Source organism: Falco cherrug, chromosome 3 (assembly GCF_023634085.1).
Source record: "Falco cherrug isolate bFalChe1 chromosome 3, bFalChe1.pri, whole genome shotgun sequence".
In the NCBI taxonomy this organism is placed as follows: Eukaryota; Metazoa; Chordata; class Aves; order Falconiformes; family Falconidae; genus Falco; species Falco cherrug.
This window is the reverse complement of record NC_073699.1, coordinates 115,682,094-115,698,669: the sequence shown is the minus strand read 5'-3', so window position 1 is coordinate 115,698,669 and position 16,576 is coordinate 115,682,094. Positions and strand designations below refer to the sequence as shown.

The following is a 16,576-nucleotide window of genomic DNA, read 5'->3' as shown; positions in this document are numbered from 1 at the left end:
CTCTTCCCAGGATTGACGGGCCCTTGACCAATGAGAAGCGGCGGATGCGCGAGTGATGCGGCGGGTGGCCAATGGCGAGGGCGAAGCGGCGGGAGCGGGCGGGGTCGGCCGGGCGGGGCGGGCTGGGCCGCGCCACGCCTGTCAGCGGGGCGGCGGGATGGCGGCGCTGTACGCCTGCACCAAGTGCCACCAGCGCTTCCCCTTCGAGGCGCTCAGCCAGGGCCAGCAGCTCTGCAAGGTCCGGGGCGGCCGGCGGGAGCCCCTGGGGGACGGGGTCGGGAGGGGCTGTCTGTGAGGGAGCTGGGGGGTGGGTGAGGGGGCAGTGTGTGTGAGGGAGGGTGGGCAGGGGGTGCTGTGAAGGGGTCTGGGGGGCTGTTTATAGGGAGGCTCTGGGGGCGTCTAGGGAGGCTGGGGCCCTGGGGGGGCTGTTTAAGGCCTGAGGGAACGGGGTAGGCGGGTGGGGGCTCTGTGTGTGGGGCCAGTGGCAGCCTGGGGGGCTGTTGGGGGGTGCGATATTGAGGGGCTGCTTGGGGGAGTTGTTTTTCAGGGGAACCCAGGGGCGCTGAAGGCTGTTTGGGGGTGCTGGGGGCGTTTGGAGGGTGCTGGAAAGGGAGGCAGCTGGAGGGAGATGGGTGCTGTCCATGAGGGAAGGCCTGGGGGCAACTGAAGGGCTGCTGGTGAGGGGGGCTGTTAGCAAGGGGGGAGGCCGGGGGCATTCGGGGGGCCCTGGGGTGTTTGGGAGGGGTCTGAGGACATTTGGGGGAGGCCTTAGGATATCCTGCAGGCGAGAGGTGTGTTTTGGGGGACACTCCGGGTGGGTGCGGCATTTTGGGTGGGGAAGGAGGAGATCAGGGATGAGAGAGGGAATGAGGGGCAGGCAATGGAGTAGCCTGAGATTGCTGAGGCAGGTGGGGCGAAGCAGGTGAGTGTAGGGGAAGCTCTGAGGCGTGGGGTGAGAGGAGAGCCGGGCTGGAGGCACTCTAGCCACGGGAAACTTGTGGAGGGCAGAGGTATGAATAACTGGCAGAACTCTCAGTTCCTGTCCTGAGAGGTGAGGCCAACCACCGTGACCTTTGTCTGTGGGCGTTGGGCACAAATAAGCCCTTGTTACAAATCTCATTTTACTTCTGGCTCACCTGTGACACATGCCATTCCTGTCACCCTTCCTCTGTTCTCAGCCCTTGTAAGAGCAGCGTGACTGCACAGGGAGGAAATGTTTTGAGTTTGACGGATGTGTGTGTCTGGGATTTTGGGAAACAGTGTGCGGGAGAAGCACTTGCATCTCACTGAATGCTTCTGTGGTTGCAGGAGTGCCGGATTGCACATCCCATTGTTAAATGCACTTACTGCAGGACTGAATTCCAACAGGAAAGGTAAATGCTTGCTGAACGGGGGAAACCTGTGTTTTCTTCAGAACGGATGCACCCAGGGAACCATAATGTTTTCACACCTTCGATGACTGATCCTTAACCTGTAGATTGTTACTGTGGGAGACTTGGGAGACCTTTGGCCTTCTTCAAAGAACTGCTGGGCAAGGTGGTGTGCCTCTGCACTGTCCTTAGATTTGCACCTTTTGCCTGGTTTTTAGTTTTAGTCAGTACTCAGATGCATTCTCCAGTGAAGGATCTGGGTGCATCTTCCCACGACTTCTCCTCTTATCTGATATCTGGTGTCCAAAAATTATTTCCTAACGTGTTTCCTTTAGCTGTGCTTTTGCCTTTATTGCATTTTTGTGAGTTAGGTAGCTTACAGAGGAAGGAGTGATAAACCCAGAAGCTACATGTAGCCATTGTGTGAGGTGTTCTTACCTGTGTTTGTTGGACAAATACACCTCTGTCCTGACCTGCCCTAACCTCGTCATCCAGAGCAAACCTCCTCCAGAACTGAGGATGTCACCTGTGCTGAATCATGCCTGCTGCCAATTAGCCGGTGATCAGGCTCTTATATTTGTAAGGACAAAAAACTGGTGTCATCTGGGGATGCCTTAATTAAAAGATACCTCCTAGTGATACCACTTTTTGGCAAATTATCCTCAACCAGATGGGGATAGGAAATTCACTTTGATATCTGAGTCCCTAGTGAAGATGAATACAGCCTTACCACTAGAGACGGAGCTTAGGGGAGACTGGGATGCTAACCACAGAGGTTTAATTTTCTTTGGGGAAGTGTTAATAGAATGATCTGTCCTTCTTCTTAACAGCAAAACCAACACAATATGCAAGAAGTGTGCTCAGAATGTGAAGCTCTATGGCACAGTAAGTGAGCGGGGCTTGTTCTCACCAGCCTCTTTTCCTTTCATCTTTCTTGTCTTTATACTGCTGAATCCCAGAGCAGTTTATGGACTGGCTCTGTTGTAATAGCATGACTGATCAACAATACACGGGTCCCTCAAGCGTGAAGCTTTTACTTTTTCACTTCTTTTAGTACAGAAAAAAGCAGCTCTGCATCATTTGAGGCCAGGAAACGAACTATTCGATACCCAGCAGAAGCAAGAGCATGCTTACACAAACTGTGATAGCTGCAGGAGGTAGCAACAAATCTTTTTTCCCTGCTTGTCTGAAATCTGACAAAGAGATTTGGACTGTTTCTATTTTGGTGTTACACATTTTTCTAAAGATTTCATAACATTTGATAAATGGTCAGGGTGCCATGGCTAAACACACCTAGCTGGAGACCAGGGGTCCAAATGTAGTTATGTCTCCTCGATCAGCATTATACTTAGCTTGGGACGAGGAAACACAAGTTTTGAAGTGATGGGGAGAAGGGGAAAGAACAATGTATTAATGCAATTAGAAGGCACTGCTGTATCAGTTGTTCTTGTTTCTTAAAGCCAAAACCCTGCCAGTACTGCAACATTATAGCAGCATTTATTGGAAACAAGTGCCAACGTTGCACAAACTCTGAAAAGAAGTATGGACCTCCACACTCGTGCGAGCAGTGCAAGCAGCAGTGTGCGTTTGACCGGAAGGATGATAGAAAGAAGGTCAGTGTCTCTGTAAAAGGAGGCTGAAAGGTAAAAGGGCTGATCACAGTGATTGTCTGTCCGTCTACTTGACACATTCTCTAGTGTTTCGAAAGGGGATGTCTCTTGGTTGTAAAGCATTTTTCTGGAGCTGAGTTTTGCCGTGGGAGCTTTGTTTTGGATCTGTTTAATCTTTGAGCCCTTCTTCTCCTTTGCCAGATCTACTGAGAAAGGTCTCTTGAACTTGGCCTAAGGACAGGTGGGCTATCAAAGGAGAAGGGGCCTCTGAGTGAAATGTGAGGTGCCTGCTTGAGGAGAGGGATGGGGAACGGTATTCCAGCAGGAGGAGCTGGAAGTGTCATACCTCCACCGGGAAACCCATTCCATGGCTTCTGCACACCCTTTGCTGTAGGTGCTCCCCTTAGGAGGTGTGTATTTCTAAGGCCTGATTCCTGCAGGCTATAAACATCTATTGTTTGTTTGGGATGCTGCACTGATAATCCCTGTCCTCCTGCTGATCCTCCTCCAGCAGAGACCCTTGCTGTTTTGGTCGCCAGCAACTACCCTGTCACATACCACTCCTTGGCATTGCTTTGACAGAAATCCCACTAGAGTTAGCCTGTCTGGGTGAATGGGTGCTGTAAGACTGTCTGTAAGAAGCTTGGCAAGAGACTGTAGTTACAATAGATAAGCTGCTATTAATGAGCAGTGTCTGCATTGTACCAGCCATGCCAGATGCACTTCTTACCCCTTCCAGGCACTGAAGGGATCCTTTTTTTAGTTGCTGCTTGTTCGTGTGTGATCTTAAGCCTAAAGGTGCTTCTTGACTTCTCTGGTTTGTGGGCAGGAAGCAAGACCAAAACTTCTCCCCCTCTCTTTCTCTCTCACCTTCCAGGTGGATGGAAAGCTGCTATGCTGGTTATGCACGCTGTCCTATAAGCGGGTCCTACAGAAGACCAAAGAGCAGTGCAAACACCTGAGCAGCTCTTCCCGGGCAAGCCTGCAAGAGAAGGAGCAGTACAGCAGACTCAGCAGTGGCAGCCACTATAACAGGTAACCTGCATGGGCCTTTTTGTTCTGCAGGGTGAGCTTGCCTCTGGGGCGAGCATCTCGTTAGCTGTGCTTCCTAAAGTAACTGGGAGAAGTGCCTGGGGGCTTGGTACCTTGATAATGGGGTTTGGCAGTTGTCTGTTGATCAGGAGAAATGTGGCTGAGTCAGGCTTTGCTAGTTTGCAAGCCCCACTGTGCTGCAGTAGACTTGTAGTCCGACAGTGCTTCTTAGAGATTCAACTTACTGAACTTGTACCCAATTAATGCTAAATTGCATTTGTAAAATTCAATGATTGAAATGTAGATTTTAAGCATGAGTTCTTCACCTACATACTAATCTGACTGATGCATTGTTTTCTGTTTATTTTTAGTCTCCAGTTACTCTTCAAGGAATTAATTTTTTTATCATTCTTGTGCTAGGAAATATTGGTTTAATTGGGTTCAAAGTAGGTGGGAATATTTATCTGCTTCTCTGTCTTAGATTGCAAGTCATTCAGGTTCTAGCATACAATTTCCTTGTTTTTCTAGCCAGAAAACCTTATCCACCTCTTCTATTCAGAATGAAATCCCAAAGAAGAAAGCCAAGTTTGATGCCATATCTGCCAATGGTGACAGGTGAGCCTGTTACATGGGGAAATTGTGGGTGGGCGCTCTTGTTTGCTAAGTTTCATATAAGACATGGTTCTCTGTGAAAAGCAGGAAGCTCTTATGCTAGAGCAGGCATTTTGGGCTTTGGTACAACATTAGCAGCTTTCCAGAACCTGGCAGGCCAGTGTTACTTGGCATTTAGACACAGGTTTGAAGAGGAAAAGAACACCTAGCGCCTGGACCTGCTAGCATAGAAACTGCGTGTTGGCTGAGTTCCCCAACAGTCAGAAAAACTGCAGCCAGATCAGCTTTATCCTCTCTCTGCAGTTACGGGGAGAAGGGGGGCTGCTGGCTGCACTGTAGAGTTGGGGTCTGCAGGTTTTGTGCTTTCGGGGCTATCAGATTGATCTGCAGGGAGACAGCCTCAGAGGAGAGGATCAAGACCCACCTTCCATTTCCCCTCCTGCCTTCTGGGGGAGGGATAAGCAATCAAACAGCTTTTCTTGGAAGCATTTGATCCCATTCTGCTGTCACAGTTTGTGCTGGATTATGTTGACACCAGCTGCATGCACAGCAGAATGGGAGTCACTAGCAGAAGCAGGTGATTGAGATGGATTTTTATTTTTTATGGTCTTATACATGCATATTTTCATTCCTGCCTTTCCTCTCTGATTCTCAGCGTTCCTTCCTCTCCCGAGATGCTTTGTCCCCCTATCCAGAGTGCCCCGTCCACGTTGGCGCAGTGGGCTGCTTCCCAACAGAGTCTCGGTGCCCACCATTGTCCTGTTTCTCAAGGCACTGACATCCTGAAGTGAGATCACCTGTTGTTTTCTCCCTGTTGCCCTCCCTCCCTGGGAACTGCTTCATACATGGAAAATGTCCCTCTCAATGGATCTCTTTCCAAACAGCAGTGAATTGGCAGCATGGACCACAGCATAGGCTCGTTAGTGCCAAAGGGTCTGTTAAAGCCACTGGTAATTAATTAATTGCTACCTGTCTTAAATGTATTGTCTTTGAGACCACAAATCACATCCCTCCTATAGATAATACTGACACCTTGTCAGTGTTTGTTAATTCATGAATTGCTATGATGGGAAATAGAACTTAAGTAATTTTGTAGGGCGGTGGTTCCCAGAGTGGTCTACAAGACCGCTTGTCATCTGAACAGTGGTTTTGGTTAAAAGTTGGGAAAATATAAAGATTAACTGTGGCTTGGGAACCACGGCTGAGCATGGAGTGGTCAGAGAATTCATCTGGCTGCCTTCAGTGCTGGTGGAGCCAGAGGAGAGACTGGAGAAAGGTCCCTGGTAGAACTGGTGCAGCCCATCAGTATTGCTGCAGCTTTAACGAGGCTCCTGCGCTCCACTGATGCCACTCTCCAGGACAGCACCAGGTATTTTTTATTCGCTCATGAAAGCCTGAGCTGAGACCTAACCAGTCATTCTAATACCCTTGGCTGGCTTGAAAATATCCAAGAAGGAAAAGGTTCCATGCTGTGGCATCAATTGCTCAGGCATTCGTTTGCAAAACAGGAGCATGTATTAGAGGAATCAAAAGCCTTCATTTTGCTCGTGTCAGATGTTGTCAGTCTGGCTCCTGCCAAGGCTGTGGTCCTTGCCACAGACTTTCTTTGATGAATCCCAGTAACAAACTGTGTGTAATTTTAGCAACTACTGAAGAGCTCCAGCAACGTGCTGTAGAGAAAGCAGGCTGCAGCTGCCTTAAATAGACACATGGCTGTGTTTCTTGAGTAGAATAATAATGGCGGTTCGTTAAGTGTGCTTTTTGGAGTTGCTGGGGTGGTTTTTTTGTGAGGATGAACCCCCAAAACCCTCTCCTCTTGCACCATTTTCTGTTAGATTGTCCCCCCCAGAGTCAGCCTGGAGCCTGGGTCACAACCTGAGTGTGGAGTTAGGGTCTGCTGCCGCGCAAGGTGTAGTCTGGAGTGGGGTGATATACAACCAGCACCTCTTTGCTGCTGGGATCAGCCGTGACTTTCTGTACAGTGTGGCTTAGCTCCAGCCAAACTTCTGATGCAGCCTTCAGCTGAGCAAAATTTGGGCATGCTTGAGCTCAGTTGACTTTAGCAACACCTCCAACAGGGTCCAGCTTCCAACGATCTGGAGTTATTGCTCCTTTTTGGATACAATTGGAATTCCTTTACTATGTCTTACTGAATTCCATCTGTACGTTTCTGTTTACATATTTCAGAACGGAAGGTGCTCCAAATGGCTGCGATACAGGGACTGAGCAATTTCCAGTGGTCATTTAAGGGGTGGCATTGAGTGGTTTGTTCTGGGTAAGCTCTGGGAGGAGCTAACAGCGCTGGCAGTGCTGCATGTGGAGTAGCTTTCCCTTGCAGTGACTTGGGGCACATCTTGCAGCAGACCTTGCCCTGCTAATCCTGTCCTGCCAGTGCCACTCAGTGCTGGGCTGCCCCTGTGTATGGAGCACCCTGGCTTCACAGCACTCTGGTGCTGTGCTGGTCCTGATTTTGGGCAGTGCTTGGTGTCCCTATCCTCTTGTGCAGAAGCTGCCAGAAGTGTTCATATGTTACAGATTCTGCAGATGAACACACTGCAGTCCCTTCTCCTGTGACTATAGACAAGGTGCTAAATTGTGCTTTTAACACCAGGCAGTGATAAGAGCTACTGACTGAGCTGGCTGGGGGAGGGCAGTGATGCTGGAGGATGCCGAGCAGTAAAGTTCATTTAGTAAAAAGATTTTCTTTTGCATAGCAAAGTTGTGGCTTGTGCTTAGAGCACTGGGTCTTGGGCTGAACTGCACCTACTTTTTGGTGGTGTTAGAGGAAGTGTAAGTTCAGGTTCTGGTTCCTATCGGCCTGGATGGATTTTTGCGTATGAGGGATGTTTTTGTCTAAAGTGAACTTGGATGCAGGGTCAGGCAGCCTGGTCTGTGCCTCTTTATGCTAGCCTGGCTTGAATAACGAAATCTTTAAGTTTGGCATTTGTGTTACCTAATTTCAGCCATTTAACAGGTGTGGAGTTTAAGGCAGTAATTTTAGTTTCTTTTCCACTCATTAAAGAGAGGCAGGTGTCTTTGGAAGAGCTCCATTTTTTTTTTTCCTCTGGCTCCACTGAGAGCAATGAGAGCTCATCAATTCACTTTAATTAGAGGCATGCATTTTAGACTGTTCAAACATGGAGAGCACATGTCCCCCAGACTCATCCCAAGGGGCTGGGATCCTGGATATGGAGTTTATTTGTAGGGGAAATGGCTTGGTTGGTTGGCTGGTTGGTTTAATTCTTAATCTGTTAAAGGAATGGAGCAGCTTGTATTTGGCAGGTTTCCTTCTAATTCTGGAGTCTCAGGCTGGTTCCTTAACGTGGGGTTAAAGACAGAGAAACCTTTCATTACTTACTTGTCAGTCTTTGGGGAAAAAAAAGGAAAAAAGAAAACCCTCCTTCTTTAATTAGCACCTTGACACATTTGAGGCTGTGTTTGGCAGCAGCTGGACAGGAAAATACCCGCCTGTGCTCGCATACTCGACAGGAGGGAATGCCTGGGCCCTCTGAGCCCACCGTTACCCACTTGTGAGTGCAGACCCCCGGGGCAGGAGGAGACCCTGGAGGCCTGGGGGTCGGGTACCTGCTCTACCCGCAGCCGCGCAGGGCCCGAGCAGCTCTGTGGAAGGCTGGTGGCCCGCCAGTCCCTTCTCCCCGCTGGGTGGCAGGGCCGGCTCTCGCCTTCCCGGCTCCACAGTGTGCTCTGCAACAGCACCTGCCAGAGGGAATTTTTCCTGCTGGAGCTGCTCAGGGAAATGTGAGCGTCTCCTGGCACTCTTTATTGCCCCAGGACACGGCAGGGGGGAAGCTTGCCTGGGCAAAGGAATGGCGTAAGCAGGAGTTTGGTTTTAGCCAGAAGGAATCAGCGAGGAAGCCTTTTTCTCTGTGGAGGCTGCTTTTTTTTTATTTCGTTCTTTCTCTCCTCCTCAGCATATTTGCACTGAGTGGGAACTTAAAGCTACTGTTAGTAACATGCTTGCACACAGGGAGATGCTGGAGCACCCACCATCATCTTGCACAGCCTCCACTTGGGGAAACAGTACTTGGCAACAGTTTTAAAATGGAGGTATTCTCCTCTGGTGTGCATGTATGAACCTCTTCTGCGCTTGGGAGCTCGCTGCCCAGCATGACGCACGGTGCTAGATCCAGTGTACCCAGAGACCTGCCACATAGAACCATAGAATATCTCGAGTTGGAAGGGACCCATAAAGATCAAGTCCAACTCCCTGCTCCTCACAGGACTGCCTAACACTAAACCATATGACTAAGAGTGTTGTCCAGATGCTCTTTGAACTCTGATGGGCTTGGTGCCGTGACTGCTTCCCTGGGGAGCCTGTTGCAGGGACCACCCGTCCTCTCAGTGAAGAGCCTTTTCCTAATGCCCAGGCTGAACTTCCCCTGGCACAGCCTCGTTCCGTTTGCTGTGGGCTCTGCTGTCGGCACGTTTGAACCATGCAGGACTCCTCTGCTGTGGGCTGTCTGCTACAGACCCTCAGTTCTGAGTTTTCCTTTGCCAAGCTTTCTCGCCCAGTGCTGCAGGGCTATCCTGTGCCTTTCAGATCTGTGAAGCTGCCCCTGCTTAGTTTCACTCTGCAGATCCCTCGCACAGGGGTGGAAAGAGCCTTTTCTTCTGCACATCCTTACTAACCAGTCCAATCAATGCAGGCTGTGCTTTTAATTAGAAAGTGGACCATTTCCAGGCACTAGGGGAGATGCCTGTGTGAGGTGAGCAGCCAGTACACTCTGCCTCCGGGTGGAGAGGAGAGACTGGAAGCATGGAGGTGGCAGCATGCTCGAGAGCAGCAGCGGTTTGGGTTCAGACTGTGCCTTCCCCGGTCCACTGCAGCTCCCAGCTTTAGGACATGTGTTGACCTAGTCTGGAGACTTTAAAAAAAAAAAAAAAAAAGTCAGCCTTCAGGTAACCCTGGCTATTTATCTTTATAGCGGCAGTGCTGCCTGATAACAGCCAGACTTGCAGTAATCTTCTAGGTGAAGCTTTGTTGTCTTATTACCGTTAAATTTTTATACAGCAATTTCAGGTGTGTGTGGCTGGGACTGTACTGCCCTTTTAGCACCAAGAGATAAAAATCAGGCTTACCATTACAGCAGTAAGGAACAGAAGGCAGGCAACAATCAGGTGAGCTCCCTGGGCCTGTGGCTGCAGCGTATCCTATCTTATGATCTGAAATATTCCTGTAGCACAAGAGTGTGCTTGGCTGCCCAGATCACTGGCTGTCTTGTAGGGATATTTGTGAATTACCAGTGCAGGAGAGTGACACGTGTCCAGATAAGTTTTCAGCTGGTTGCTTAGGTTTAGAGTACCTGGTGGTGTACTCGTGATGTACTCAGCTATTTCTTTGTCTTCCTGGAGAGAGTCTTTCCTGCTCTGAAGTGGTAATGAAACTTCTTCCTAAATTGTTCTGTCATGGTGGAATTAAAATACAAAAGTCCAGCATGTCTTTTTACCCCTTTTCCCTGCTGAGGACAGTGCTGACTTTAATCTAGGTGTCTCCCTTTGCTTTGTTTGTTTAACTTGGAGGTTATTTGTTTCTCTTTCATGTTCCCTCCTTGCCAGAATGTTTGTTTACATTTAGTGAAAAGTTTTGCTGTACAACCAAGGACTGCCTGTGAGCAGAGAGAGTTCCTAAGTGGTTGCATAAAGTTTCATTCGCTCTCTGATTGCTGTCCTCAGCTCTTCCGTTTGTAAAAGGATCCTTATTGTTTGAATGGTCACTGCAGAGGCTGGCTGATGGTCCCCCGTAGCATTCCCATGTCCTCACTGATCACACAGTAATACAGCTCTACATATCACATGTAATCCCTCTTGCCTGTCATGCCATGTGTTTCCCAAATTCCATGTGGCACCCAGGGCAGGGATACAGGTAACACCTGCATTCAAGGAGTGTCTGGAGGACACATGTGTCACGAAATGATTCCTATTCTCCTTTGAGTACCATCTGTGGGAGTTTCCCTGCCTCTGTGAGGAGAAGAGGTCGTGACGAGTCTTTCCCTGTTCTTTGCTGCAGTTTTTCTCCGGACCTTGCCCTGGACTCTCCTGGCACTGACCACTTTGTTATCATTGCCCAGCTGAAGGAGGAAGTGGCTACTTTAAAGAAGATGCTGCACCAGAAGGATCAGATGATTTTGGAGAAGGAGAAGAAGGTACAGCCCTTGGCTTGCTTCCCCCCACAGCATGCTGACGTGTTCACACAGATCACGCTCCAGCAGAGCCTGGCTTTTTATCTTAGAGTGAGCAAGACTGTTTCTGGCTGTTTCCAGGCTGCCTCCTTTCCAAAGTTAAAGAGGCTTTCTGGACCTACACAGGAGATTTCATTTCATAAAGGGCCATTTTCTGACCTCCATGTGGGGGCAAGACTGAGAAAAAACATGCTGTTCCTTGCAGAAAGTCAGTCCTGGCAGCTCCTGCTTCTCTGTGCTGCTCAGTGATACGGTTCTAGTCTCATTGCAGTCCCCCAGCATGTTTCTGAACCCATCCAGTCTCCCACAACTTCTGCAGAGGCATTTTCTGTGGCAGAGTGCGTCTGGGGCAAAGGTATTGATTTCTTCTTCCAGTTCACTTGCTCCTTACTGGTTTGTCTGCAGATCACAGAGCTGAAAGCTGACCTACAGTACCAGGAGTCGCAGATGAGGGCAAAGATGAACCAAATGGAGAAGACACACAAGGAGGTCATGGAGCAGTTACAGGTGACAGCATTTTTGTTTTAATTTGCTGAGCTGTGCTGTACCCAGGAGTGACAGAGGACACTCCTGATCACAACACCCCGTGAGCTTCTGCACACACAGCTCTGCTAATGCTTCTCAGCCCTGTCCTACAACCTCTCTGCTCTGCCAGGCAAGCCCCTCCCCAGTTCTGTACCAGGCTGCAGTGCATCATAACCCCTATTTATATCCTCCCTGCTGCTCTCTACTTGGGCTCAGACTTACTGTAAAGTGCTGTGTTGTGTCCCCTATGGACTAGACGGGAATCGTCAAACTCATTTTACCTATTGCCAAAATCAGGTTTGAACCTTTTTTTCCAGGCTGCAGAACCCTTGTCAGCTCCCTGCAACCACGTAGCTCTTAATGTGATTTATGTGACCAATAACCAGAGAGAACAAAGCTCGAGAAACAATTGGCAGTTCCTGTAGCACTGTATCTCTATAGTCCAAATAAAGAAGTCCCCGAGCTCGAGGGAACAGGGAGAGCAGGATTCTTGTCATGGCCATGGGAACACCAGGCAGACTATCAGCATGAATACGCTCTGAGCCACCAAAGAGATCAGGTCAGAGGGGAGCTGGTTACACGAAAGAAAGCAGCCACAGAAATGAACTTTGCACCCTTTAATTACTCCGGGGTATATAATGATCTAAAGCCCTAGCAATGAGAAATGGGAGGAGATAAGACAAAAGACTTGGATCCCCCCTGAGAAAACAGCCCCTCCTCCATCAGCACACACCCAAGTTAATTGTCAGTGGACGACAGGTTTCTGAGACTGCAGCTGCTGTCGGAAGGCTGGTGCCTGTGAGATCCCCTTCACATCGCACATTCCTAAGCACTGCAAGCCTGTCTGAAGGCTGGAAGAGCTGTGTGTGGTGCGCAGGGGGCTGGATGTGCTTCCCGCTCCTCATGAGTTGGGAGGCACTGGTGGTTTGTTCTTGAGGGAGTGATGACAGCCAGAGCCTTCTGTCTCTGTTCTGCTTTATTGATCCTGCACTGCCTCTGTCAGCCCAGAGCTGTTTCTATCTCGTAGCTTTGGGTGGCCTGCAAAGAATGAGTTGCTTCTTCCTCCAGTTATGAATAGACAATTTCCCATTAGCACAAACCACCACTTTTCGGTTGCCTTGACAGCCTTGGCCGTGAGGTCAAGGGCTAAGTGGGAGATGACCCCCCTCCTTGCAGTCGTTTCCCAAGGCAGGGCACGCTGGTTGCTCGCTGTGCGTGGGAACAGTATACCCTGCTGCCGCCTTTGCTGTAGCTCAGAGGACATCTGCCTCCAAAGCTGTCGGACACCTTCCAACAGCCTTAAACTGGCTCAGTTCTAAAAAGAGGAACCACCAGATCCACAAGCAGGTTTGCCCGCAGCCACCTGCCTCTCCTGGGTGCAGAGGGGTTTGCACGGCTGTGCTGTACTTGGCTCGGACCAGGACTGCCCTGAACTCGTTCTCTCTGGTGTCTGAATGTTCTACTTCAGCTGGTATTGACTGAGGCTCTGGAAACTTTCTTCACTGATTCCAAAATAAAAGTTCGAATCCTCTCGGTGTACTGTAGGTGCCTTGAAGTGTTCGTATGATTCGCTTTTTGAGCATGCTCTTGGGTTTTATTATTTTGTCTTTGTCGTTTCATGGGGGGAAGCAGGGGTGCCTGTATTCTTCCAGTCTGCAGGAGGCAAAAGAAGCTGCTTTACCACATGCAGCACTGGAGCAGAGGGTTTAATTCCCCCCGTTAACCCTTTGCCTATTCGTTCATTCACTGGAAACTAATGCAGAAGACCTGTATCTGGCTTCGCATGGGTTTTACCCTTTATCCTAAGCTATAGCATGATTTACCTCACAGGCTAGAGGAGGGTGAGCTCAGAAGTTTAGTAAAAGGGGCTAGAGCGCCTCATTCCTAAATTGCCATGAGTTTTAATTAGGTGCAAACCAGAGAGACTGTAAGTTGCTACGTGTTGGTGCTCTGGTTTGGAAGGCTAGTAGGGGTGCAAAGTCAGTACAAGAGCTGAATCCTGGTAAAATGTAGGTGGTGTGTGAAGAAACCAAGGGCGCAGTGAAGCTGGAGTCAGGGAGCTGCTCCACCCTGCTTTTTTGATATAAGCGAGAGTGTGGGGTAGGGGAAGTTGGCCTTCAGTTCACTGAATCGAGTAAGGATGGGGAGCTTGAGTCTGGAGTTTTACTCCTCCGCTTCTCACGCCGTCAGAGCATGGTGGCGGTGAAAGGGGCAGGAAGGAAAGCCAGTCCAGCTGACCTTGGTGAGTGTCCTTGGCTGGTTTGGTGCAAGTTGGCACATTTGTCACCCTTCACCGTGGAAGCTGTTAACTTTCAGCCCGCTTCTCAGTTACAGTGGTGGGACGGCAGGGGGAAGGGATGGGAAGAGCCTGTTCTAGGTGGTTGGAGATGAGGTGCTGGACTTGAGCTCATGCCATGATGCCGTGCAGCAACATCTACCTCCTTTTTCATCTGCGTGCAGGATGCCAGCAGCTTCTGCCCAAGCAATTCTAGGATCCCAAGAACTAATGATAATCCGTGCCATTAAATGCCCGTTTTCACTGTGTTTCCAGGCCAAGAACAGAGAACTCCTGAAGCAAGCAGCTGCCCTATCGAAGGGCAAAAAGCCTGAGAAGTCGGGAGCAATAACCTCCCCTTAAAACCAAACCCCCAATCTGGGAGCTTTCCCCAGCATTAGCCAAGGAGTCTAGGAGACCTGCCTGATCGCTGGAAGCCAAACCCTCAGTATTGTCACTATCCCACTGCCATGGACTCGATGGAAACGCCTGGTGTGTGTTGCCTTTCAACAGCATGCTTGAGCGTGTCTGGTTTCGATCTCTGTTGAATACTGGTCTGTGTCGTGGTGATCCACGGGGAGAGGTCCCAGCCATCCTAAACACCACCACCCCCTCCCCCTGAAGCACTGCTTTCTGGAAGAAGTCTTTTCCTAACCAGTTACTACCACTGCCAATCCTTTCTTGTTAGCAAACAGGAACCTGCTGCATTAGAGACTTCTTGCTGGTTCCCAACCTGCTGCTGTGAGGCAATAGCCGTGGCCAGTTGTTACGCAGATAAGACGGGAGCCGTGTGTGGTGGGAGCTTGATTTTTGAACTGTTCCCTCTTCAAAAGGAAGCCAGTAAATCACCAGCCCAACAGATGTTACTGGAAGGTTGTGCCACTGCTGAGAACGGTTGATCCAGCTTTTTGAAGATGCTTCCAAAATGGAGGCTGTGTATTTATCTTGGAAATTTTTTGTTTTGTTTTGTTTTGTTTTTCTTCTTTTTTGTGTTAACTTGGCAAACTGAACTGCCTGGTTTTGTGTTTTCTTGTTTTGTTAGGATAGCTTTTGGGTTGGGAGCCAGAGCATAACGATACAGACACAAACCCACCTGGTACACCACCCACCCACCCCCCCCCCCGGTGTCCTGGTTACTTGGTGACCTTTGGGGCTTTGATGAATTCTGCACTTGGTGTGATCAAGCATCTCTTACTCCATTTCTTTACATGAGGAGAGTTCGAGGCTTGGACGTTCCCTCTGCTGCCCTCAGTTCCTGGATTGAGCTCACCCTCTTCTTCCCCCTCTCCCTGCCCCATAGCTCCCATCCAGATGCAGAAGTAGGGGCCAGATTGGCTCCAGGAAAGTGCTTACTCAGGCAGCGACCCAAGCTGGGGAGTGTTCCCTGGGGCTCTCCAGGGACATTTCTCACTGCTGATTAAAAGCCAGCAGCCTAAAAGGGCTATGAAAGTTCCTGTTACAGGGATGTGCTTCTCAGAAACAGCGCAGAGACCACAGACCCTTCTGGCGAGGCCAGCGGGGCGGCTGCTCCCCAGGCTCTGTCTCTTGGGGTGGCGAGGGGGAGAATAAAAAGCACTTGGTGGCTGCAGGGGGGAAAAAGCCCCGCGCAGCTCTCGGCTGGCAGGAGCACTCCTTGGCGTCCCGGCACCAGGCTCCAGGCAGGGTGTGAAGAAACATCTCAGGGTTTGGAGACCCTCGGGGTGGAGGAGTAGGGGATGAAACCTTGGTCTGGAGCAGCACTGAAAATAGGTAGTGAAGAGGAGAAATCGTCCCTTTTGATGCAGGGCTGGCTGCTCTGTCAGGGGTTTTATTAAGCTTTTAACTAGAGATTGTGATTTTTTTTTTTTATCCTTTTTTTTTGTTACTAAAGATGACTTTACTCAAAGGCACTTTTTTTGATGATGTTGGCTTCCAGCACGGAAGGAGCACTCTGCAGCATCGGACACTCTGCCATGTGGTTTTTTTGTGTTGTTTTTTTTTTTTTTTTAAGAGACTTCTGAGGTGAAAACAAGAAAAAAAAAAAGAAAAAGTTGTTACACTTTTCCAGAGTGTGACAGCAGGAGAATACTCATCTAATTTTATACTTCACATGTTTTTAGAAGATGAGGTGCATTGGTGGGATTTTTTTTAAATGGGGGCTTTGCTTTTTCACTTCCCTCAAAATAAATAGAGGGAGAAAGGCCCTGTATATACTATTATGTTTTTTTTTTAATTGTGATAAATTGATCATGCAGTTGAGTAGCTGATGATTTGTAGTAATAACATTGTTTCTTTGTATGTTTGTAATAATGGAGATTTTAAAAGGGATGCTTTGATTTGTACAAAACTCTTGACAACTGTAAAAGTGTTTTAAAAAATCCTCATCTGTGTCTGATACTTTCTATTTGCCTTAAAGAAGGGGGGAAAAAAGGCGACCAAAGCACCCTTCCCTGCCTGGAACTGATTTATCTCCTGCTGGCAGCTGCCTGGTCGAAGCATCGGTCGTGCTGCTCTGGGGTCTGGTGTGTATGGGAAGGAGAGGGCATTTTTCTATTGTTTGGTTCGCTCCTACTTTTGTTTCTATCTTTAAATCCTCCCAATCAAGCCTGTTGCTAGGATCCTCGTTACTTGGTTACATCCCGCTTCCCAGGACCCATCTGGCTGTATCCGACGAGCTCCATTCTCTATTTTCTTCCCCAACCACATGAAGACAGAGGACAGAAACAATACGGTCTTGGTAGGAAACAAAAAGATGAGGGTAAGGGGGTTCGTTCTTTTAAGTTACAGATGCAAACGAGGTGAGTAAACACCATTTGTGTCTCTGAAGTCTTCCCCTTATCTCAGCCATGAGTCTGGAGAAAAACCAGGTTTGGTTTTTATTTTTTTTTTAAAAGCTTCTAATTTTCCAGCAGAAATTTGGCAGTGAAAAACTCTCCGGAGGTTTCCATTTGGAAATGTCCCCATCCTTGTGGG

At 49.0% G+C, this 16,576-nt stretch overlaps 1 protein-coding gene across 4 annotated transcripts; it reads left to right on the top strand.

Annotated features, from left to right (window-relative positions):
• The first annotated feature begins 87 nt into the window (after positions 1-87).
• On the top strand, positions 88-15,987 carry FAM76A (family with sequence similarity 76 member A). 4 transcript variants are annotated; one of them, XM_055705807.1, is made up of 10 exons: positions 88-238; positions 1,309-1,373; positions 2,201-2,255; positions 2,831-2,983; positions 3,858-4,015; positions 4,541-4,627; positions 5,280-5,411; positions 10,653-10,788; positions 11,230-11,331; positions 13,901-15,987. In XM_055705807.1, exons 1-10 carry the CDS (start codon positions 158-160, stop codon positions 13,985-13,987), a joined length of 1,056 nt encoding a protein of 351 aa, XP_055561782.1. In that variant the 5' UTR covers positions 88-157; the 3' UTR covers positions 13,988-15,987. The 4 variants fall into 4 exon arrangements, with proteins under 4 accessions (XP_055561782.1, XP_055561781.1, XP_055561783.1 ...); XM_055705806.1 differs by lacking the exon at positions 13,901-15,987 and adding an exon at positions 11,667-12,893; XM_055705808.1 differs by lacking the exons at positions 5,280-5,411; positions 13,901-15,987 and adding an exon at positions 11,667-12,893.
• The last annotated feature ends 589 nt before the right edge of the window (positions 15,988-16,576 follow it).